Source organism: Gadus chalcogrammus, chromosome 5 (assembly GCF_026213295.1).
Source record: "Gadus chalcogrammus isolate NIFS_2021 chromosome 5, NIFS_Gcha_1.0, whole genome shotgun sequence".
NCBI classification, from domain to species: Eukaryota; Metazoa; Chordata; class Actinopteri; order Gadiformes; family Gadidae; genus Gadus; species Gadus chalcogrammus.
Window position 1 is genome coordinate 18300755 of NC_079416.1, and position 25386 is coordinate 18326140.

A 25386-nucleotide genomic window follows, 5' to 3' on the forward strand; every position below is an offset into this window, starting at 1 on the left:
TCTATGAGTCAAAGACCAAACCGACATCGCTAAAAGATATGTTTCATTAAACGTTTTCTGTGAGCACTGAGTAGTGAACTGTAGCTATTCAAATGATGTCCAGTTTTAGCTGATGTGCACCTGTGTCTCTCGATTGACCGAAAGTCAGTGGAAATGTAGGGCTGAGGTTTTCAGAAGAGTCTCTGGAGATTCCAGTGAAAGCAGCATGTGAGCATGTCTCTATACCAGCTCAATGGCGCCCTCTTGTGTCTCACCAACGCCGTTTCAACAAAGAGTGATTCTATGAACTGATCTCTGTTCACCTCCATCTTTATTAGTAGCTTAGAGCCTCAGTATTAATTAGCATGTTGTTGGGTTAGCCTGGTAGCAGACGGAGGCTGGTGTTTAGCGGTTGTTCCTCATGGCTTCCTTTGCTGCCAGGATGAGGGCTGTGAGGGTGGACCGAGGCTTGGCCATCTCCAGGAACAGAGGCTGCAGAACAACAGCGTTGGTTACCGTCACAGAGAAAACACACTCTTTTGTTTCCAGCAGTGTACCGTAGCAAAGATGTGTCTGGGAGATGTTGTAGTTCAAGCCTATAAGGCATGTGAATCAATGGTTTGGTTGGACACACACACAAATACACAGTCACACACACACACACACACACACACACACACACACACACACACACACACACACACACACACACACACACACACACACACACACACACACACACACACACACACACACACACACACACACACACACACACACACACACACACACACATATGCCCTCCCTCACCTAATTTTAAATGTTCAGACTGTGCTTGGTCCAGACTGCTGTGCTCTCCATTGGTATCATTATGACCTCAGAGAGGAGAGTTCAAGATGGATCCTTTGTGATTAAACTGCTCAATGAAGAGTAAGGTGGTGTTGTAGTGTGGAACTATCAAGAAGAGATTCAGTAGAGCAAGGTGCATTGTGGAGTTACCAGGCTGACCAGGCCCTCCACATGGGCTGGGGAGAGACTTCAGCACCCCGGAGGTGGGACTAGGGGAGGACATACACCCACTTATATGACTCACCTGCAACTGCGCACTAATAAGACTTGAGAGAGAGAGAGAGAGAGAGAGAGAGAGAGAGAGAGAGAGAGAGAGAGAGAGAGAGAGAGAGAGAGAGAGAGAGAGAGAGAGAGAGAGAGAGAGAGAGAGAGAGAGAGAGAGAGAGAGAGAGAGAGAGAGAGGGTAGTTGTATCTATGATGTAGTAGTTGAGATAGTAGTATGTAATATGTTTGAGTTGTAATGTAATACGAGGTAGTTGAAGTAGTAGTTGTGTGTTTACTAATGCTGAGGAATCTAATGCTGGCTCTTGGTTGAGGCCCCTGGTTAGAGCCAGCTCTGTGCTCAGCGCTCTGTGTCAGAGTCTCTTCCCCCTCAGCAGCTGCAGCAGGTTCCTGCTGTAACAGCTCAGTGTCTACGCAGTGTGACTGAGGGAGGTTTTTGTACGGCTCTCAATCACTGTGTGAACACATAGCCTCCAGGTTCACTCTGACAGTGATAAACTGCTGCATCTTCACGCTGGGCGCCGTTGATGGTCAGAGAGAAGTCAGTGCTGCTTCCACTACCACTAAACCGAGCTGGTGTTGGTGATACAAGTTGGTTTACTACTTTTATGATGAGCTTGGGGGCTTCTCCAGGTTTCTGTTGGTACCAGTTTAGACGCTGACCATAAATATCACTCCAAACGGCTGTGTTGGTTTTACAGGTCAGAGTGACTGTGGATCCTGGAGTAACGGACACTACTGGTTTCTGAGTCACAGTCAGCTGACTGCTGGTTCCTGTTGAAAACAAACAAACCAAACATTGAGTTATCCAGTCGAAAACACACGCAAACAAAGAAGGGTGGTCCACATTTTGATTGAGTGCAAAGAACCAACCTGTTAAGGATCCACAGACCACTGTCCAGAAAAGGAGGGTGAGGTGATTCATGGTTGCCACGGTTTCTGGGGTGTTGAGTGACAGCTCAGAGTCCTGCAGTGTTGAACTCTGAGGACTTTAAACCCTCTCAGAACCCCAGTTTCAGCTGAGCATGCAAAGCTTCCTCTATATGGAAATGACCTGTTTCCACTCGTCAGACGGGGGGTGAGAGTGACTGCAGACGATCTGGGAAGACCGTTGTATCTCTTCTACATTCACACCATTGGAATAAAATTTGATTTGGTGTAAACAATTGGAATTGGAATCTATCACATTTTTTCTTGTTAATTCGAACTTGGTTTGTATGAAATTCATTAATTTTCAAAATTGTGTATAAAAAAGTTACTCATTACAGCGGAACCTAAAATGTTATGATAAATGAAAACATATTATTTTTTGGAATCAAATTCTTCCATTCTTTCATTTTGAAAGCTCTCACAAGTTCAATTTGTGGACTGGTTTGGCTCGTTTATTTGTTCGGTTTGATTGTGAGACACCAAAGATTGTTTTTAAACATTATATATTTTTTTAAATCTACTTATTCGATCTAAAGTAGAAAAAACAATAGCTTTAGAGAGTAAAATATTGAATAATTAAAATATTTCTGTGAAAAGCAAGTGTTTGTGTCAGTGAGATGAGTCTTTAATGTGCGGGAGGTTTTTGTACAGCCTCTTAAAGCGTTTGTATCACTGTGGTGGACTTTTGGTGGAGGCACCAAACTCATCGTTGACTGTAAGTACAAGGAGACTTTTTGTGTATCTGACATAGTACTTACTTTTGGCTAACTTACCTGCAAAGATATATATATATTTACTTTTTAACTTTAACTTTAATTTAAACTTTTTTCTTAAGAATGGTTAATGACAGTGAAAAACTTTTTCTCTGATGGAGTTAAGTCATTAAATGTTATTGTTCATAGTGTTTTTCAAATGCTTTCTTTATTGTGAGAATTCATAATTTATTACGAATATAATTGAGTTACTTTGAACTTCATTAATTTGACCAAACAGTTTCGTTCAGTTTCTGTTTCGAAATCTAAAAATGCAGTCATCATTTATTTGTTATAATATGTAATCTGTATTGTATTGATGTGCTTAAAATATCCAGTTAATAGAATTTTCTTGCTAAATCCGAAATGAAATATAATAAAAAGGAAGTGAAAGAAAGACTTATTAAGAAAAGCAACCTGACAGTTGAAATGTGTCATGAATAAGGTTGTATACATTTCCACGTTACAATAAACAACATTTCTTGATGATTGCTGATGTTCCCTTCCCTCTGTGCTCCTATGAGGCTGATGTTAACTGAGCCTGTTGTCCACTCCTCTCTCTCTCTTCCAGTGGGAGTGGTGCAGCCCACGCTGAGCGTCCTCCCTCCCTCCAGAGTGGAGCTGGAGCAGGGCAGTGCTACACTAGTGTGTGTGGCCAGTGGGGGCTTCCCCTCAGACTGGAAGCTTGGCTGGAAGGTGGGGGGCAGCAGCAGGTCTGGGGGGGTGTCAGATAGCCTGGGGGTCCCGGGGAAAGATGGCCACTACAGCTGGAGCAGCACCTTGACCCTCCCTGCAGACCAGTGGAGGAAGGCGGGCTCAGTGAGCTGTGAGGCCAATAAGAATGGCCAGACGCAGCCTGTCACTCAAACCCTGAATCCTGACCAGTGTTCAGAGTAGAGAGGCTCCAGCATGGAGGTAGAATACAGATCTCCTCTGTCACGTCTGCTTTATGTCTCTCTGTCCCAGGTGGCACCGCAGCTTTAGATGATTTACATTAATATAACTCGTCTTTCATTCATTAAGATGATGCTCTCTTGATTTTACCCCTTGCTTGTGTTGGTCACATGTTGGACATTTAATAAATATTTAAAGAATAAATTCTTCATTGTCATCATTAAATATCATTTATCTTCTGTATTTGAAATTGAATGCTGCTTCTAATGAGCACATAAAACCTCTGCTATCTTCATTAAACAAATTTCACAACCATTATGAATGAAGGCTTAAAGCTATGGTGTGTATCTCTGAATGAGCAAACTGTTGGCTGTGTGGATTTCCTTGGAAAGTGTGTTCACTGTATTCAGTGGACCAGTGTCAGTCATAGAGCCACTGCTGCTGAAATGACCCATGTGTGTCAGACTGACTTTCTGTCGATTCATATAATAGTAGTTCAGAGAGATGTCCAGGTTTCTGCAGATACCAACTTAGAATCGTTTAGAGGTACGTCTTAAAAGACATTCCGTTTCTCCCAACAAAATATAAGAACCCTAGCATGCTGAGTGGTGGAAACAGTATCATATTTATAATGTCTGGATATGAGTCAAAGAACAAACCGACGTCGAAAATATATGTGTTTCATTAAACGTATTCTGTGAGCAGTGAACTGTAGCTATTCAAATGATATCCATTTTTAGCTGATGTGCACCTGTGTCTGTTGAGTGGCAGAAAGTCAGTGGAATTGTAGGGCGGAGGTTTTCAAAGGAGTCTCTGGAGATTCCAGTGAAAGCAGTATGCGTTAATTTCTCCATACTAGCTCAATGTCGCTCTCTAGTGTCCGACCAACGCCATTACAATAAAGGCGGATTCCATGACCTCCCCTATCTTCAGGTATTATCTAATAAACAGCTGGCTTCAATCGATTCATAATACTGATAGTAACTTATAAGAAATTCGTTTCATCAGGACGCAAGCTGCTTTATATGTAGGTGACAAAGAACAAAAAAGTATGAAATATTATATTTTAAAACAATCAAAACAATAAATAAATGAATCAATAAGAAAAGACCATGTTCCAAAGTCCAGGCCCAGTAAGTGGGTCTCCAGGCAGCTTGTGAAAACGCAGATGGATCAAGCGTTGAGGATCTCCCGGGGAGCGAGTTCCACAGAGGGGCAGCCACCCTAAAGGCTCTGTCCATAGCTGAAGTCCCTAACCCGGGGGGGGGGAGCAGGGTCTGAGGAGCTGTGAGAGGAGCGGGGGCTAGAGGGACTGGGGGGTGAGGAGGAGGAGGAGGAGGAGGAGGTGGAGGTGGAGGTGGAGGAGGAGGAGGAAGAAGAGGGGGAGGAGGAGGAGGAGGAGGAGGAGGAGGAGGAGGGGGAGGAGGAGGAGGTGCTTTAGGACCTGACTGGGGGCCGGTGGAGGTGGACGGTGGACGGGGAGGTTGGCAAGAGATTGGCCGGCATGCATAGTGACTGGGGGGGGGGGGGGGTTTGATGTATTATGTTGAAGTTCAGGTTGTGGTTGTATTCAATATGTTGAAAGATTAGTTGCATGCAAAATATTGTATTTTATGAAGTACTTGTATGTAATATCTTGTAGTTGAGGTAGAAGTTGTATAATATCTGCAGTAGTTGAGGTAGTAGCCTACTACCTGAGGTAGTAGCCTATAACCTCAACTACCGCATATAATATACACCTTCCTCAACTACAAGACATAACATACACCTACAACTAGTAGGTGTATGTTATATCTTGTAGTTGAGGTAGTAGTTGTATGTAACACGTGGTAGTTGAGGTAGTACTTGTATGTTTAATAATTCTGAGGAATCTAATGCTGGCTCTTGGTTGAGGCCCCTGGTTAGAGACAGCTCTGTGCTCAGCGCTCTGTGTCAGAGTCTCTTCCCCCTCAGCAGCTGCAGCAGGTTCCTGCTGTAACAGCTCAGGGTCTACGCAGTGTGACTGAGGGAGGTTTTTGTACGGCTCTCAATCACTGTGTGAACACATGGACACTGTTACGAATGTGGAGACTCTGACAGTGATAAACTGCTGCATCTTCACGCTGGGCGCCGTTGATGGTCAGAGAGTAGGCATTGCTGCCTCCACTGCCACTAAACCGAGCCGGTGTTGGTGATACAAGGTGGTTTATATATTTTATGATGGGCTTGGGGGCTTCTCCGGGTTTCTGTTGGTACCAGAATAAACGGTTATTGCCACTAACCGCTGTGTTTGTTTTACAGGTCAGAGTGACTGTGGATCCTGGAGTAACGGACACTACTGGTGGTGTCTGAGTCACAGTCACCTGACTGCTGGTTCCTGTAGAAAACAAACAAACCAAACATTGAGTTATCCAATAGAAAACACAAGCAAACAGAGAAGGGTGGTCCACATCTTGACTGAGTGGAAAGAACCAACCTGTTAAAGATCCACAGACCACTGTCCAGAAAAGGAGGGTGAGGTGATTCATGGTTGCCACGGTTTCTGGGGTGTTGAGTGACAGCTCAGAGTCCTGCAGTGTTGAACTCAGAGGACTTTAAACCCTCTCAGAACCCCAGTTTCTGCTGAGCATGCAAAGCTTCCTCTATATGGAAATGACCTGTTTCCACTCATCAGACGGGGGGTTAGAGTGACTGCAGACGTTCTGGGAGGACCGCTGTATCTCTTCTACATTCACACTATTGGAATAAAATTCAGTTTTACTGGAAACTATTGGAATTTTTAATGTATAACAGTTTTATCTGGTTGAGGTTGATCTTGGTTCGTATGAAATCCTTTGACTCTCTAATTTAGATTTATTATTACCTAAAACCAGAATAATAGATAAAAAGATATTGTTCTGTTTAAAATAAATGCATGATTATAACATTGGCTCGAAGGTTTTTTATTCAGTCAAATTATTAGACTTGTGTTGAAACAATAAACCTTTTGTAATTTTGCGTTTAAAAATGTTATGAAAATAAATTTAATAAATCTATTTCATTAAATCTATTTAAACAATAAATGTATATTGATTATAATAATACAGTGAAATAAATATCGACTAATTCATCCATTCTAGTGAGAACCCAGTATTTGTGTGTCAGTGAGATGAGACTTTAGTGTGCGGGAGGTTTTTGTACAGCCTCTTAATGAGTTTGTATCACTGTGGTGGACTTTTGGTGGAGGCACCAAACTCATCGTTGACTGTAAGTACAAGGACACTTTTCTTTGCCTGGCATATTTAACTTTCTTTAAATTATAATAAGCGTGATAATCTTAATACTTTATACTTTTCTATTGTTTTAAATTATTTTTCGGATAATAAGATGAGTAAAAAGTGTAAATATATCGTCGTACAGGGTGCTGTCTTTTAAATTACACTTAATTTGTTGCATATGTTCTACAATATAATGTATTTTATGAAAAACCTCATTATTGCTGGGTCATTGTACACTTATTTAATTGTCAAATGAGTCACCTTTAAGTTTGAAGAAATTCAAACTTGGGTAAAGTCGATTAATGTTAACCCAATAAAATGCTAAATTTTGAAGTTCAATCATTTTAAATATAAACATGTTGTTGCCGTTTTAATGAAGAGATTTTAAACACAATGGTTTCCTTCCTCTTTAATATCACCAACTGCTGGTGAACAGGAAGCTATCCCTTCCCTCTGTGCTCCTATGAGGCTGATGTTAACTGAGCCTGTTGTCCACTCCTCTCTCTCTCTTCCAGTGGGAGTGGTGCAGCCCACGCTGAGCGTCCTCCCTCCCTCCAGAGTGGAGCTGGAGCAGGGCAGTGCTACACTAGTGTGTGCGGCCAGTGGGGGCTTCCCCTCAGACTGGAAGCTTGGCTGGAAGGTGGGGGGCAGCAGCAGGTCTGGGGGGGTGTCCGATAGCCTGGGGGTCCTGGGGAAAGATGGCCACTACAGCTGGAGAAGCACCTTGACCCTCCCTGCAGACCAGTGGAGGAAGGCGGGCTCAGTGAGCTGTGAGGCCAGTAAGAATGGCCAGTCGCAGCCTGTCACTCAAACCCTGAATCCTGACCAGTGTTCAGAGTAGAGTGGCTCCAGCATGGAGGTACTGGAGGATACAGATCTCCTCTGACACGTCTGCTTCATGTCTCTATCTGAGATGGCAATGCAGCTTTTGGATGAATTCATTAATATAACACTTGTTTGATTCATTAACATTATGCCCTCTGGTTTTTACCCCTTGCTTGTGTTGTCACATGTTGAACACTTAATAAAAATGCTAAAAATACAATATTTCTTGTGATATTTTCAGATCGTGTAACTTCTATTCCTGTTAATTGATCTTCCGACCAATGAGTATATCAATGTAATCTTTATTACATAAGTTTCAACACCATTTTGAAAGGAGGCTTAAAGCTATGTTGTGTATCTCTGAAAGAGCAAAGTGTTGGTTGTGGGAATGTTGTTGTAAAGTGTGTTCACTGTATCCAGTGGACCAGTGTCAGTCATAGAGCCACTGCTGTTGAAATGACCCATGTGCGTCAGACTGACTTTATGTCACTTCATATAATAGAAGATCAGGGGGATGTCCAGGTTTCAAAAGAATTAAACTTAGGAACATGTAGAAGTATGCCTCGAAAGACAATCCGTATCTCTCACCAAGACACAGGAACCCTAGAATGCTGAGTGAAGGGAATAGCAACATATTGATAATGTCTGTCTATGAATTCAAGACCAAACCGACATGGCTAAAATATGTGTTTCTTTAAACTATGTATTCCTTGAGCAGTGAACTGTAGCTATTCAAATGATGTCCGGTTTTAGCAGATGTGCACCTGTGTCTCTTGAGTGACAGAAAGTCAGTGGAAATGTAGGGCTGAGACTTTCAGAAGAGTCTCTGGAGAATCCAGTGGAAGCAGTATGTGTGTATGTATTAATACCAGCTCATTGGTACCCTCTAGTGTCAAACCAACGCATTTACATAAAAACTGATTCCACGAACCCCACCGTCTACTGGTTTAAATCAACATATTGCAGGCTTGATTCTATCCATAATAATAAAAATAAAGTTGTTCCTTTTATCAGGACCCAAGCTGGTTTAAATGGTGGGGACACAGAACAAAAAAATATGAAATATTATATTTTAAAACAATCAAAACAATAAATAAATGAATCAATAAGAAAAGATCATGTTCCAAAGTCCAGGCCCAGTAAGTGGGTCTTCAGGCAGCTTGTGAAAACGCAGATGGATCCAGCGTTGAGGATCTCCCGGTGAGCGAGTTCCACAGAGTGGGGGCAGCCACCCTAAAGGCTCTGTCCATAGCTGAAGTCCCTAACCCGGGGTGGGGGGGGGTGGGGGGGTAAAGCAGTCCGTGGTCAGAGGAACGGAGATTCTGGGAGGGGGAGTAGGGTCTGAGGAGCTGTGAGAGGAGCGGGGGCTAGAGGGACTGGGAGGTGAGGAGGAGGAAGAGGAAGAGGAGGAGGAGGAGGAGGAGGAGGAGGAGGAGGAGGAGGAGGAGGAGGAGGAGGTGGAGGAGGAGGAGGAGGGGGGTGAGGAGGGGGGTGAGGAGGAGGAGGAGGAGGTGGAGGAGGAGTTGGAGGAGGAGGAGGAGGTGCTACAGGACCTTAATGGGAGCCGGTGGAGGTGGATGGGGGGGGGGGGGGGGGGATTGGTACACTGGAGCCGATCCAGGGCTCTGTGGGGACCCCCCAGTGTGACTCCATGACCCCCGTCCAGAGGGGAGGTGATGAAGGCGTGGATGAGGGTCTCTACCACGGGGGCAGTGGGATTTGAGTTGTATGCAAAGTATTGTAGTTTAGGAAGTTCTTGTATGTAATATCTTGTAGTTGAGGTAGTAGTTGTGGGTGATACGTGGTAGTTGAGTTAGTAGTTGTATGTCATGTGTGGTAGTTTAGGTAGTAGTGGTATATTATACGTGGTAGTTGAGATAGTAGTTCTATGTAATACTTAGTAGTTAAGGTAGTAGTTGTATGTTTAATAATGCTGAGGAATCTAATGCTGGCTCTTGGTTGAGGCCCCTGGTTAGAGCCAGCTCTGTGCTCAGCGCTCTGTGTCAGAGTCTCTTCCCCCTCAGCAGCTGCAGCAGGTTCCTGCTGTAACAGCTCAGTGTCTACGCAGTGTGACTGAGGGAGGTTTTTGTACGGCTCTCAATCACTGTGTGAACACATAGCCACTATGGTAACTCTGACAGTGATAAACTGCTGCATCTTCACGCTGGGCACCGTTGATGGTCAGAGAGAAGTCAGTGCTGCTTCCACTGCCACTAAACCGAGCTGGTGTTGGTGATACAAGTTGGTTTGCATATTTTATGAAGAGCTTGGGGGCTTCTCCAGGTTTCTGTTGGTACCAGTATAGACAATCACCTAAAGAAGAATGTCTATAAACCGCTGGGTTTGTTTTACAGGTCAGGGTGACTGTGGATCCTGGAGTAAAGGACACTACTGGTGTCTGAGTCACAGTCACCTGACTGCTGGTTACTGTAGAAAACAAACAAACCAAACATTGAGTTATCCAATAGAAAACACAAACAAACAGAGAAGGGTGGTCCACATTTTGACCGAGTGGAAAGAACCAACCTGTTAAGGATCCACAGACCACTGTCCAGAAAAGGAGGGTGAGGTGATTCATGGTTGCCACGGTTTCTGGGATGTTGAGTGACAGCTCTGAGTCCTGCAGTGTTGAACTCAGAGGGCTTTAAACCCTCTCAGAACCCCAGTTTCAGCTGAGCATGCAAAGCTTCCTCTATATGGAAATGACCTGTTTCCACTCATCAGACTGGGGGTGAGAGTGACTACAGACATTCTGGGAGGACCGCTGTATCTCTTCTACGTTCACACCATTGGAATAAAATTTGATTTGGTGTAAACAATTGGAATTGGAAGATTCCAATTCCATTTTTTCTTGTTAATTCGATCTTGGTTTGTATGAAATTCATTAATTTTCAAAATTGTGCAGGCTATAAAAAAGTTACTCATTACGGCGGAACCTAAAATGCTATAATAAATAAAAACATATTTTTTTGGAATTAAATGCATGTTTATTACATCCATTCTTTCATTTTGGAAAGTCTAACAAGTTCAATTTGTGGACTGGTTTGGCTCGTTTATTTGTTCTGTTTGATTGTGAGGCTCCAAAGATTGTTTTAAAATGTTATATCTTTTTTTAATTCTACTAATTCGATCTAAAGTAGAAAAAACAATAGCTGTAGTGTAGAGAGTAAAATATTGAATAATTAATAGATTTCTGTGAAAAGCGAGTGTTTGTGTTAGTGAGATGAGTCTTTAATGTGCGGGAGGTTTTTGTACAGCCTCTTAATGCGTTTGTATCACTGTGGTACACTTTTGGTGGAGGCAACAATCTCATCGTAGACTGTAAGTACAAGGAGACTTTTCTGCATCTGACATAGTACTAACTTTTGTCTAACTTACCTGTAAAGATATTTACTTTTTAACTTTAATTTGATTTTTTTTCTTAAGAAAGGTTAATGACAGTGTAAACATTTTTCTCTGATGGAGTTCAGTCATTAAATGTTATTGTTTATAGTGTTTTTGAAATGCTTTCTTTATTGTGAGAATTCATAATTTATTACAAATATAATTGAGTTACTTTGAACTTCATTAATTTGACTAAACAGTTTTGTTCAGTTTCTGTTTCGAAATCTAAAAATGCAGTCATCATTTATTTAATATAATATGTAATCTTGTATTGATGTACTTAAAATATCCAGTTGATAGAATTTTCTTGCTAAATCCGAAATGAAATATAATAAAAAGGAAGTGAAAGAAAGACTTATCAAGAAAAGCAACCTGACAGTTGACATGTGTCATGAATAAGGTTGTATACATTTCCACGTTACAAGAAACAATATTTCTTGATGATTGCTAATGTTCCCTTCCCTCTGTGCTCCTATGAGGCTGATGTTAACTGAGCCTGTTGTTCACTCCTCTCTCTCTCTTCCAGTGGGAGTGGTGCAGCCCACGCTGAGCGTCCTCCCTCCCTCCAGAGTGGAGCTGGAGCAGGGCAGTGCTACACTAGTGTGTGTGGCCAGTAGGGGCTTCCCCTCAGACTGGAAGCTTGGCTGGAAGGTGGGGTGCAGCAGCAGGTCTGGAGGGGTGACCGATAGCCTGGGGGTCCTGGGGAAAGATGGCCACTACAGCTGGAGCAGCACCTTGACCCTCCCTGCAGACCAGTGGAGGAAGGCGGGCTCAGTGAGCTGTGAGGCCAGTAAGAATGGCCAGACGCAGCCTGTCACTCAAACCCTGAATCCTGGAGAGTGTTCAGAGTAGAGAGGCTCCAGCATGGAAGAATTGTAGAATACAGATCTCTTCTGACACGTCTGCTCAATTACCCTCTGTCTCAGGTGGCCCTGCAGCTTTTGATAAATTACATTAATATAACATGTCTTCTAATCAATAACATGATGCTCTCTGGATTTTACCCCTTGCTTGTGTTGGTCACCTGTTGAACTTTTAATAAAGATGGAAAGAATAAATCCTTTCTTGTCATCATTTGCTATCATTTATCTTTCGTATTTCCAAATTAATGTGGATTCTAATGAGCATATAAAACATCTGCCATCTTTATCAAACAAATTTCCCCACCATTTAGAAAGAAGGGTTAAGGCTATGGTGTGTATCTCTGATGGAGCAAAGTATTGGTTGTGGGGATTTCCTTGGAAAGTGTTTTCACTGTATCCAGTGGAACAGTGTCAGTCATAGAGCCACTGCTGCTGAAATGACCCATGTGTGTCAGACTGACTTTCTGTCACTTCATATAATAGTAGTTCAAAGAGATGATCCGGTTTTTGCAGATACAAACTCAGAAACTTGTAAAATTAAGTCTCAAAAGACATTCAGTATCTCTCAACAGGACATAAGAACCCTAGCATGCTGAGTGGTAGAAACAGTAACATATTAATAATGTCTGTCTGAGCTAAAGACCAAACCGACAACGCTAAAAAATGTGTTTCTTCAAACTTATTCTGTGAGCAGTGAGCTGTAGCTATTCAAATGATGTCCAGTTTTAGCTGATGTGCATCTGTGTCTCTTGAGTGACAGAGAGTCAGTGGAAATGTAGGGCTGAGACTTTCAGAAGAGTCTCTGGAGAATCCAGCGAAAGCAGCATGTATACATGTCTCCATACCAGCTCAATGGCGCCCTCTTGTTCCAAACCGAAGCCATTACAGTAAAGACTGATTCCCTGAACTCCACCATCTACAGGTTTTATTAAATATATAGCAGGCTTGAGTCTATTCATAGTAATATTGAAAAAAGTCGTTCCTTTCATTAGGACCCAAGCTGCTTTACATGTGGATGAAACAGAACAAAAAATATGAAATATTATATTTTAAAACAATCAAAACAATAAATAAACAAATAAATAATGCGATGTAATACGTCTAAGTTCAGGTTGTAGATGTATTCAATATGTTGCAGTTTTAGTTGTACGAAATATGTGGTAGTTCAATTAGCCGTTGTATGTAATATCTTGTAGTTGAGGTAGTAGTGAGTAATATCTTGTAGTTAAGGTAGTAGTGAGTAATATCTTGTAGTTGAGGTAGTAGTGATTAATATCTTGTAGTTGAGGTAGTAGTGTGTAATGACTTGTAGTTGAGGTAGTAGTTGTATGATATACGTGGAAGTTGAGGTAGTCGTTCTATTTAGTAGTTGAGATAGTAGTTGTATATCATACGTTGTAGATGAAGTAGTAGTGTGTAACATGTGATAGGTAAGGTAGTAGTTGTATGTAATACGTGGTAGTTGAGGTAGTAGTGTGTAATATCTTGTAGTTCAGGTATTAGCTGCATGTAATACGTGGTAGTTGAGGTAGTAGTTGTGTGTTTAATAATGCTGAGGAATATAATGTTGGCTCTTGGTTGAGGCCCCTGGTTTGAGCCAGCTCTGTGCTCAGCGCTCTGTGTCAGAGTCTCTTCCCCCTCAGCAGCTGCAGCAGGTTCCTGCTGTAACAGCTCAGTGTCTACGCAGTGTGACTGAGGGAGGTTTTTGTACGGCTCTCAATCACTGTGTGAACACATTGACACTGTTTAGGATGTGGCGACTCTGACAGTGATAAACTGCTGCATCTTCACGCTGGGCACCGTTGATGGTCAGAGAGAAGTCAGTGCTGCTTCCACTGCCACTGAACCGAGCTGGTGTTGATGATTGAAGTATTTTTGCATATCTTATGATGAGCTTGGGGGCTTCTCCAGGTTTCTGTTGGTACCAGAACATACAATCATCTCCATCACTATCTCTGTAAACCGCTGGGTTTGTTATACAGGTCAGAGTGACTGTGGATCCTGGAGTAAAGGACACTACTGGTGTCTGAGTCACAGTCACCTGACTGCTGGTTCCTGTAGGAAACAAACAAACCAAACATTGAGTTATCCAACAGAAAACACAAGCAAACAGAGAAGGGTGGTCCACATTTTGACTGAGTGGAATGAACCAACCTGTTAAGGATCCACAGACCACTGTCCAGAAAAGGAGGGTGAGGTGATTCATGGTTGCCACGGTTTCTGGGGTGTTGAGTGACAGCTCCGAGTCCTGCAGTGTTGAACTCAGAGGACTTTAAACCCTCTCAAAACCCCAGTTTCAGCTGAGCATGCAAAGCTTCCTCGATATGGAAATGACCTGTTTCCACTCATCAGACCGGGGGTGAGAGTGACCGCAGACATTCTGGGAGACCCGCTGTATCTCTTTAACGTCCACACTTTTGGAATACGAAATTTGATTTGGTGTAAATAATTGGAATTGCAATCTATAGCATTTTTTCAGGTTAATTTGATCTTGGTTTGTATGAAATTCATTAATTTTCAAAATTATGTATAAAAAAAGATACTCATTACATCGCAACCAAAAATGCTTTCATTAATAATAACTTATTAGGAGGATACAGATCTCCTCTGACACGTCTGCTTTATGTCTCTCTGTCTCAGGTGGCACCGCAGCTTTAGATGATTTACATTAATATAACATGTCATTGATTCATTAACATTTCCGATTTTTAACCGTCGCTTGTGTGTTGGTCACATGTTGAACATTTAAAAAAGAAATAAAGAATAAATTCTTTCTTGTCATTATTTGCTATCGTTTATCTTCTGTAGTTTCGAATTAATGTGGCTTCTAATGCAACACAGTCTCACTCCCTACTCGTCAAACGTGTGACGCATGGCCAAGGATCCCTGGCGTCAATTTCCGACGAAAAAGGGGTACCTTTTTCGTCGTTTTTCAACGCGGGGTCCGTCAGATAGACATTCATGTTAATCCCTCAGCGTCGGATATAGACGAAAGGAAATCGATGTTTATCAACGGTGATGCCGTAGCTATTGTCTATTGATTTGTTTGACAGATTCACCATTAAACGTGTTTCTAATGCCATTTCTAGCGAGAAATGTACCTTTTCCTTGAATAATCTTCAGTCAGTGAATGTGTATGATCTTTATTAATATTTATTATCTGAATGGGAAATGCAATATTTTAGGACCGATTCACCGTTAAACGTGTTTCTAATAACATTTCTAGCGAGAAATATGCTTTTTACTTGCATAATCTTCAGTCAGTGATTGTGTCTGATCTTTAGTTTTATAGTTATCAGGAACACTTTATCGGCTCGCTCGCATGTTTCAACGACGTCAGGTTGCTAGGGACGCTGCTTTCGCTAAACTAGCAGCTCACGTGTTTCCTGCGTTTGTGTTATTAAACCGTTACTTTACGTAACTTTTAATGATATTGTAATAACCACAGGCGAGGTAGTGAGCGAAGTAAGCTTGATAGCAGGTTTATTGGATTCCACAATCGGACAGGCAGGCACAGCTCCACCGGAAAACTACAACAACCAAAACTCCCGCCCGGAAGGAAACCCCCGGAACCCCCTCTCAGAAGGCCCGCCCCTTCCCCCCAAACCCTGTGACGCTACAATACAGGCCCCCAGGACTGGTGCATATTTCCGGAATCCACCAGTGCTCAGAGGCCACGCCTGGTATTGCAGTCGGTTTAGTGGGCTGTGGACGGGTCCCGGAAGTAGATATCCTCGTTCACTCCAATACAAGTGGGGAGCAGGAATGTGTCTCCGCAGAAAATGTGTGGATATCAATCAAAGGTTCATAATTATCTTTATACCGTGTACTAAAAAAATGTACGTTTCTTCTTTTCAAAACGCCACCTCAAGCGTTTTATTAGCCGTTATCTCGCTGGGGAAGAGGGGTGTGCAGCTGAAAGGAGTCGTAGTGAAACAAATGGCATCCGAGAGGGCCTAGTTCAGTGCTCCGTTAACGTGTCCGATTTTTGGACTGGTTCATCTGCTGCTCAATAACTCTTACGGTACTCTGCTTGCAATCATTGTGATTCATCATGTATTGATCCATTTATTCAAACGATCCAAAGACAAAGAACAGGTGCATTACGGTATAATTTTATATTGTTGTTGGACCGGAGTGGGTGAATGGGCACGGATCCCTGGCGTCGATTTCCGACGAAAAATGGGTACCTTTTTCGTCGTTTTTCAACGCGGGGTCCGTCAGATAGACCTTCATGTTCAACACGGTCTCACTCACGTGCAGGCCCCCACCCTCGTGTTCTGCCAAGGCCCTCCCCCAGCTGACCTAATGATTCGCCCCAACACTGATTGACAAGAAGAACATTACAATACAAGCACATAGAACCACTGGCATAACGGACAACGAAATACAATGCAACACATCACACACAAACTATTTAACTGTCCCAGGGTCGCTACAATATCGTAAATACGAATTCGTTCTCAGCCTATTTTTGCCATTTATTTACCGTGTTACTATGGCAGAATAAAGAATAAATTCATGCATCATCATTCAACTTGAACATGTGTTTTTACAGTATAGAGTGGTGGAGAGGGACGACGTATGTTGGCAAACCCGGAAGTGAGCGTCGCCCTCGGTTCCCTTGACAAAAAGCCAACGGGTTTTCCATTGGATTTTGGATTAGTGCAGAAAAATGTGCATCTTTGAAGCAACTCCTCAAAAATGGAAAATAAATAAATAAATAAAAATAACCGTGCTCCAAAGAACGAAGTGTAAACCAATGCATTCTGAATGGGAGTGTTTCTCCAATTTTTCCATGCTACACAGAACGAAATGTAAACCCATGCAAATAAAGACTTCATGTTCATAATAATTTAAATATCATTAATCTACAGAGTGTGTAGGGAGGTATTCTATTTTTTTCAACGGGGCTGAATCCAGTCACTTGACCGTCATGGTTGCTATGGTGGTTGCTATCGACCGCCCCCTCTAATACTCGTGGCTCTAAAAACCACGCGGCAAAGGAGCTGCCGTAAATTGTGTTGTTTTTGTTGTAAACTAGGGTCCGATGGTTGAAAAATAGACAGATATTCCAAGGTATCCTTAAAAGGCAGCTTGGATGTGTTTATTTTCTGCAGTTTAGACTTCTATAACTAATTTTTGAAAGCAAAACACCAAGCTCATTGATTTAACAAGGGAGGGTTATTTGAAACAATTTATTAAATAAATATTTGTGAGAGGTCATTCCTTCTCCTGATTTTACTTCCTATTTATGTCTAGGGTAAACCCCTACTGTCCACAAGCATCCCCCCCCTCCCCATATGGATTTGGAGAATTGTTGCCACGTCCCAGTGGTGGAGGTATCATATATATATGAAAGAGGGCATTCAATTATAGCCTACTACAATGATCAATTAGGAGGCCGAAGCCCTAAAGGAAGTAATCCAATAGGTGACTGAGTCGACAACATTTAAGTAAGCTGTATAGGGTCTCTTATATATCAAAGGGGGTCTCAAAGGACGCATACGCTTCAACCTGTGGCTCCAGCACTACAGGAAATGACTCTGCAAGTGCTCCATCTCGTTGCAACTCACCCAGCGGCTCACTTGCAAGATTTTGGCCTGAAGTTCTTCCCAGACCTACACCCTAGCCATCCAACATGCATATCTGAGAATCAGGCCTCTCTTTAATAATGACAAAAAGTTATGAGAGAAACACACATTAACTTTTTGTTATCTCATAAGCGGCGTGGTGCCGGCTCCTTTTGACCTTTTGACCCCAGACTTCAAAAACGTGGCCACAGGCCAGCTGTGTCTACACACCTTTAGCCACAAATGTACACCTCCATCCCACAAAAAATGGGGACTATAAACTAACCTCTGTCTTATGTACATTTACTGTACTGTTGGAGGTCACGCCCCTTTGCCAACCTTTTCGAGATAGCTAGGGATGCTAAAATGTTTACACACATTTCCCGGGGCCCCGTGAACGACATATCCGAGATTTGAAGTTCTAGCCCTTAGAGAAAAAAAGTTTTCCCAAATGGAGTGTCATTTGGACAAAGCCCCTCAGAAGTGTAGCCTGCAAGACCTAATGGTTCAGAATGTGGTGGAAAAACAGTTTTTGAGATAGGAAGGTCCTACCGCCCTGAAATTTTAATACCTTATTCTAGGCCCTAACTGGGACCTCCGCAGCGAAACTTGGCCCGGTCGGACCCCGAGGGCCGGAAGGGTGGGGCCTGCCCTCGGGGTCTGACCGGGCCAAGTTTCGGGCAGGAAGGGCCCCCCCTCCCTGCCCTCGGGGAGGGGGGGCCTCCCTTGTTAAATCAATGAGCTTGCTTTCAAAAATTAGTTATAGAAGTCTAAACTGCAGAAAATAAACACATCCAAGCTGCCTTTTAAGGATACCTTGGAATATCTGTCTATTTTTCATAAAGATAATTATGAACCTTTGATTGATATCCACACATTTTCTGCGGAGACACATTCCTGCTCCCCACTTGTATTGGAGTGAACGAGGATATCTACTTCCGGGACCCGTCCACAGCCCACTAAACCGACTGCAATACCAGGCGTGGCCTCTGAGCACTGGTGGATTCCGGAAATATGCACCAGTCCTGGGGGCCTGTATTGTAGCGTCACAGGGTTTGGGGGGAAGGGGCGGGCCTTCTGAGAGGGGGTTCCGGGGGTTTCCTTCCGGGCGGGAGTTTTGGTTGTTGTAGTTTTCCGGTGGAGCTGTGCCTGCCTGTCCGATTGTGGAATTATCCAATAAACCTGCTATCAAGCTTACTTCGCTCACTACCTCGCCTGTGGTTATTACAATATCATTAAAAGTTACATAAAGTAACGGTTTAATAACACAAACGCAGGAAACACGTGAGCTGCTAGTTTAGCGAAAGCAGCGTCCCTAGCAACCTGACGTCGTTGAAACATGCGAGCGAGCCGATAAAGTGTTCCTGATAACTATAAAACTAAAGATCAGACACAATCACTGACTGAAGATTATGCAAGTAAAAAGCATATTTCTCGCTAGAAATGTTATTAGAAACACGTTTAACGGTGAATCGGTCCTAAAATATTGCATTTCCCATTCAGATAATAAATATTAATAAAGATCATACACATTCACTGACTGAAGATTATTCAAGGAAAAGGTACATTTCTCGCTAGAAATGGCATTAGAAACACGTTTAATGGTGAATCTGTCAAACAAATCAATAGACAATAGCTACGGCATCACCGTTGATAAACATCGATTTCCTTTCGTCTATATCCGACGCTGAGGGATTAACATGAATGTCTATCTGACGGACCCCGCGTTGAAAAACGCGGAAATTGACGCCAGGGATCCTTGGCCATGCGTCACACGTTTGACGAGTAGGGAGTGAGACTGTGTTGTCTAATGAGCATATAAAACCTCTGCCATCTTCATCAAACAAATTTCCCCACGAGGGGAGGCTATGATGTATATCTCTGAATGAGCAAAGTGTTGGTTGTGCGGATGTTGTAAAGTGTGTTCAGTGTATTCAGTGGACCAGTGTCAGTCATAGAGCCATGGCTGCTGAAATGACCCATGTGTGTCAGACTGACTTTCTGTCACTTCATATAATAGTAGTTCAGATAGATTACCAGGTTTCTGCAGATACAATCTAAGAAACATAGAAAATGACGTCCCAAAATAAATTCAGTATCCCTCACCAAGACGTAGGAACCCTGGCATGCTGAGTGGGGGAAACAGTAACATATGCATAATGTCTGTCTATGAGTCAAAGACCAAACCGAGAATGCTAAAAGATGTGTCTCTTTAAACGTATTCTGTGAGCAGTGAGCTGTAGCTATTCAAATTATGTCCAGTTTTAGCAGATGTGCACCTGTGTCTCTTGAGTGACTGAAAGTCAGAGTAAATGTAGGGCTGAGACTTTCAGAAGAGTCTCTGGAGAATCCAGTGAAAGCAGTATGTGTGCATGTCGCCATACCTGCTCAATGGCGCGCTCTATTGTCATACCAACGTCATTACAATAAAGACGGATTCCATGAACTCCAATCTGTTCACCTCTTTAGCAATCATTTAAATATTCCTGAGTAGTTTGGTTTTGTGTCATCTGGATTGACCCATGGTTCATAGATTAATCAGATCAATCCATTTTAAATCTCCTTATTTCATGTGCTCTCTGACTGGACAGCCAAAAGACACCGGGGAGGTGTGGGGACAATGGGGTTTGGATCGTATTTATAAGCGTTCTACTCATGGTTTGGTAACTCTGTTAAGAGTCCGGTTTACTGTTGGGTATGCTAACCCTGTGGGGTGTTCCACAAAGCCGGTTTTATCACATAACCGGGTAAGTTAACCCAGGGTTTGCTGTAACCCTAGGTTTTCCGTTCCAAAAGGATCACGGTATGTTAGTTGCTATAGCAACATATGCTCTGAATCAAACCTGGTCGGACCAGGTTTTGCGCAGGTTAAGTTTGAAACATAACCCGGTTTTGGGTATTTCAACCGGCGTTCACCGCAGATTTCATGTGTTCACAATGGCATGCCCTTTTGATGAGAGAACTGCTGATATCAGAGCGCAAATTATACGTGCAATCCACCGGGAGCGATTGATAAGACCACGGCTCGACATCTTGGCATATTGGATGACTTTTTGCTGGAGTGGAGAGATATAGATTCTCGCGCAAATCTTTAATATATTTAAATAGCCTTACATAGCCAACACTACCAATCGAGGACCTGGCCTCAGTTCACTCCAGACTATTTGCGTTGCCCTCCGTTTTTTTCAAATGGTAGTTTTATCTAGGCTATAATGCTGGAGATGCTGAGCACATCACAGTCGTTTCAGATGACCCATCCAAGATTTGTATCGGCCTCCTATCATACAAAGAGCAATATTGTCTGAGTACTATGCCGAGAGGCATTTACAACATAAAGTATAAAATAGTCCTAACGGACTTGCATCCACTGGAGAATGTTCGATCGTAGCCGGCGGCTTCATTACAAGCACTGATCCATCTTGATCTGTGAAGTTGATGAATTGTCACTTTTAGGTTTTCTACCCAGTTACCAAAAAAGAAACATTTGGAATAGTATGCGCTGTGGCAAGCACACGGTTTGCATGTGTTACTTCGAAGGCAAAAAAAATCTAAAATACAAGAAAACACAAAAACCTACATTCAACCAGTGTGGGGTATGGCCCATGACTCTCTGAGGTGGTAGGTACCTCCAGGTACCCCCTCCATGCCAGGGCGCCCTGAATTTATGTTTATTAACAGCTCCTCCACCGGGGTCAAGACAATTTGAGGGCCAGATTCAGTCTGCCGACTGTCGGCCTTTTCACGATTGGCTTAAAAAAATGGCTTATTTAAATTTATACCAATACGATGGTGGGAAAAGCTTACCAGTTTGTATGTTTTTTATACTTCATTTTTATACTTGATCCTCTGACCGCTTGGAAGCAATCGGAGTACATATTGTTTTAGAAGAAAGGGGTTATGTGGTAGGATCTTTAAGAATGCTTAACTGGGATATTTATATATTCATGGCTCAAATATTAAGGATCATGCTTTTGACGTGTAACTAACGCATTTACGCGGTCAGCGATCCGCTGCCAGGCTTTGGTTCTCCGGGTTCCAGAGGTTTTAGCGTTCCCTTTTCTTGTGATAATGTCCTTCTCCTCGTCATAGCTCTCCAGGAGAACCTGGGGTTCCATTTCATTGAAATAAGCGGCCCGTTTCGCCATATCGATCAGGGTTTCCATGATCCATACATCACGTCTTTTTAAGTTTGGCGTGGACGCGCACAACCCTGTGTTAACCAACCCCGAGTTGATTGAACTAATGCATAACCGCTGCTGTGGAACCGAAAACTCTGGGTTGGTCGGCACAGGGTCAATCAACCTAGAGTTCAGCGTTAACTCAGTGTTTGTTAAACCTCCGTTCGTGGAACACCCCTCGGGTCAGAGTCTGGTTTATTATTTATGTATTTGTTAGGCTTTGGCTCTGGACTCTGGATCATCCATCCCCCCCCCTCTCGTCTCTATCTGGTGTTGGGGGGTGTGGAGTGTGTGTGGTCGATGGCTGGTTGGAGCAGCCTCTCCAGGCCTGAGTCAGGCTGATTGGACTCTGGGGCTTGGAAAGGCTGCACACCTGTGGAGGATCAGCAATCAATAAACTCAGGATAAACCAGACCCACACACACACACACACACACACACACACACACACACACACACACACACACACACACACACACACACACACACACACTATGGGCAGAGCTCTATCACCTCCTGCTCAGCTTTTATCGTCGTGACAACTCTCAAATGAAGGGCTTTACAACATCTAGCTGTGTGTTGGTGTCGGAGGAGACCAGCAAAGCAGTAGTTGTATGTAATATGTTCTAGTTAAGGTAGTAGTTGTACGTAATATGTGGTAGTTGAGGTAGTAGTTTTATCTAATATGTTTTAGTTAAGGTAGTAGTTGTATGTAGGTAGGCTACTATGTTGTAGTCAGGGTAGTATGTAATATGTGGTAGTTGAGGAAGTCGTTTTTTCCAATATCTTGTAGTTGAGGTAGTTGTATGTAATACGTGGTAGTTGAGGTAGTAGTTGTATGTAATATCTTGTAGTTTAGTACTTGTATATTTAATAATGCTGCGGAATCTAATGCTGGCTCTTGGTTGAGGCCCCGTTAGAGCCAGCTCTGTGCTCAGCGCTCTGTGTCAGAGTCTCTTCCCCCTCAGCAGCTGCAGCAGGTTCCTAACAGCTCAGTGTCTACGCAGTGTGACTGAGGGAGGTTTTTGTACGGCTCTCAATCACTGTGTGAACACACTGCCACTGCTATGGTAACTCTGACAGTGATAAACTGCTGCATCTTCACGCTGGGCGCCGTTGATGGTCAGAGAGAAGTCAGTGCTGCTTCCACTGCCACTAAACCGAGCCGGTGTTGATGATTCAAGTTTGTTTGCATATCTTATGATGAGCTTGGGGGCTTCTCCAGGTTTCTGTTGGTACCAGAAGATATAATCATCTCCATCACTATCTCTGTAAACCGCTGGGTTTGTTTTACAGGTCAGAGTGACTGTGGATCCTGGAGTAAAGGACACTACTGGTGTCTGAGTCACAGTCACCTGACTGCTGGTTCCTGTAGAAAACAAACAAACCAAACATTGGGTTATCCAATAGAAAACACAAGCAAACAGAGAAGGGTGGTCCACATCTTGACTGAGTGGAATGAACCAACCTGTTAAGGATCCACAGACCACTGTCCAGAAAAGGAGGGTGAGGTGATTCATGGTTGCCACGGTTTCTATGATGTTGAGTGACAGCTCCGAGTCCTGCAGTGTTGAACTCAGAGGACTTTAAACCCTCTCAGAACCCCAGTTTCAGCTGAGCATGCAAAGCTTCCTCTATATGGAAATGACCTGTTTCCACTCATCAGACGGGGGGTGAGAGAGACTGCAGACGTTCTGGGAGGACCGCTGTGTCTCTTCTACATTCACACTATTGGAATACAAATTCAGATTTACTGGACACTATTGGAATTTATAATGTGTAACATTTTCTCTGGTTTAATTGATCTGGGTTTGTATGAAGTCCTTTCATTTGATTATTTTGTTGAAATTAATTCTCATAACAATATTAACTAAAACTAGAATAGTAGACATAACAATTTCTTGATGGTCTTTTAATAATAAGTCAAATTATTGGAATAAAGTTAAAGCAATCCATTTTTTGTTAGTGATCCCTCAATAATTTTATGAAAACATATGCTTAATAAACACATTTGATTTTATGCATGCATATTCAAACAATTGATAGAAATTAATAATAATTATTTCAGCAAAATCAAATATTGAAACTTCATAGATTTTTTGTGAGAAGCAAGCGTTTGTGTGTCAGTGAGATGAGTGTTCAATGTGTGGGAGGTTTTTGTACAGCCTCTTAATGAGTTTGTATCACTGTGGAACACTTTTGGTGGAGGCACCAAACTCATCGTTGACTGTAAGTACAAGAACACTTTTTTGTATCTGACACTAACTTGGAAAACTACCTTTTGATTAACTTACATGGAAAGATCAATAGATTTTCTTTGTTTTTAACTAATTTCATTTTTCTTAGGATAGGCTAATGACAGTTTAAACATTATTTTATGGAGTACAGTCGTTCATTTTATTCATAATTATGTCTTTCTTGGGAGGATTCTTAATTTATTGAAAACATTATTGATTTACTTTTAACTACATTATATTGAAAATCAAGTTTCAATAAGGTTCTGTTTTAAAAATGCAGTCATCATTTAATGAATATAATATTATGTCCGTATTATGTGCTTAAAATATCCTGTTAAGAGTTTTCTTGCAAAATCCGAAATGAAATATCAAAAAAAGGAAGTGAAAGAAAGAGTTATTAAGATGGCAACCTGGCAGTTGAAATGTGTCATGAATAAGGTTGTATACATTTCCACGTTACAATAAACAACATTTCTTGAGGATTGTTGATGTTCCAATCCCTCTGTGCTCCTATGAGGCTGGTGTTAACTGAGCCTGTTGTCCACTCCTCTCTCTCTCTTCCAGTGGGAGTGGTGCAGCCCACGCTGAGCGTCCTCCCTCCCTCCAGAGTGGAGCTGGAGCAGGGCAGTGCTACACTAGTGTGTGTGGCCAGTGGGGGCTTCCCCTCAGACTGGAAGCTTGGCTGGAAGGTGGGGGGCAGCAGCAGGTCTGGGGGGGTGTCAGATAGCCTGGGGGTCCCGGGGAAAGATGGCCACTACAGCTGGAGCAGCACCTTGACCCTCCCTGCAGACCAGTGGAGGAAGGCGGGCTCAGTGAGCTGTGAGGCCAGTAAGAATGGCCAGACGCAGCCTGTCACTCAAACCCTGAATCCTGGAGAGTGTTCAGAGTAGAGAGGCTCCAGCATGGAAGTACTGGAGGATACAGATCTCCTCTGACACGTCTGCTTTATGTCTCTCTGTCTCAGGTGGCACCCCAAATTTTGATGATTTACATTCATAGAACATGTCTTTTATTCATCAACATTATGCTTTCTTATTTTTACCCCTTGCTTGTGAGGGTCACCTTTTGAACATTTAATAAAGATGTCAAGAATAAATTCTTTCTTGTCATCATTTACTATCGTTTATCTTCTGTGTTTTTGAATGAATGTGTCTTTTAATGAGTGTATATAACAGCTGTTATCTTTTTAAAACACATTTCACAAACATTTTGAATGAAGGGTTAAAGCTATGGTGTGTGTCTCTGAATGAGCAAAGTGTTGGTTGTGTGGATGCCGTCGTAAAGTGTGTTCAGTGTATTAAGTGGACCAGTGTCAGTGATAGAGCCACTGCTGCTGTAATGACCCATGCGTGTCCGAATGACTATCTGTCACTTCATAAAATAGTCACTTTATAAATTAATAGTTCAGAAAAATGTAAATTCTTAGCAGATGCCCACTTAGAAACATGTAAAAGTAAGTCTCA

The 25386-nt window shown here is 42.6% G+C and overlaps 2 gene segments (V, D, J or C); both read left to right on the top strand.

Annotated features, from left to right (window-relative positions):
• Positions 1–6258: 6258 nt before the first annotated feature.
• LOC130382147 (immunoglobulin kappa constant-like) lies at positions 6259–7891 on the top strand. The segment is given in 3 exon segments: positions 6259–6265; positions 6760–6852; positions 7379–7891. Coding segments are annotated over 3 exon segments (426 nt in total).
• Positions 7892–23821: 15930 nt separating this feature from the next.
• On the top strand, positions 23822–24999 carry LOC130383013 (immunoglobulin kappa constant-like; the record flags this gene model as incomplete). The annotated part of the segment is given in 2 exon segments: positions 23822–23915; positions 24488–24999. Coding segments are annotated over 2 exon segments (420 nt in total), but the record flags the coding sequence as incomplete, so codon positions are not given.
• Positions 25000–25386: the final 387 nt, after the last annotated feature.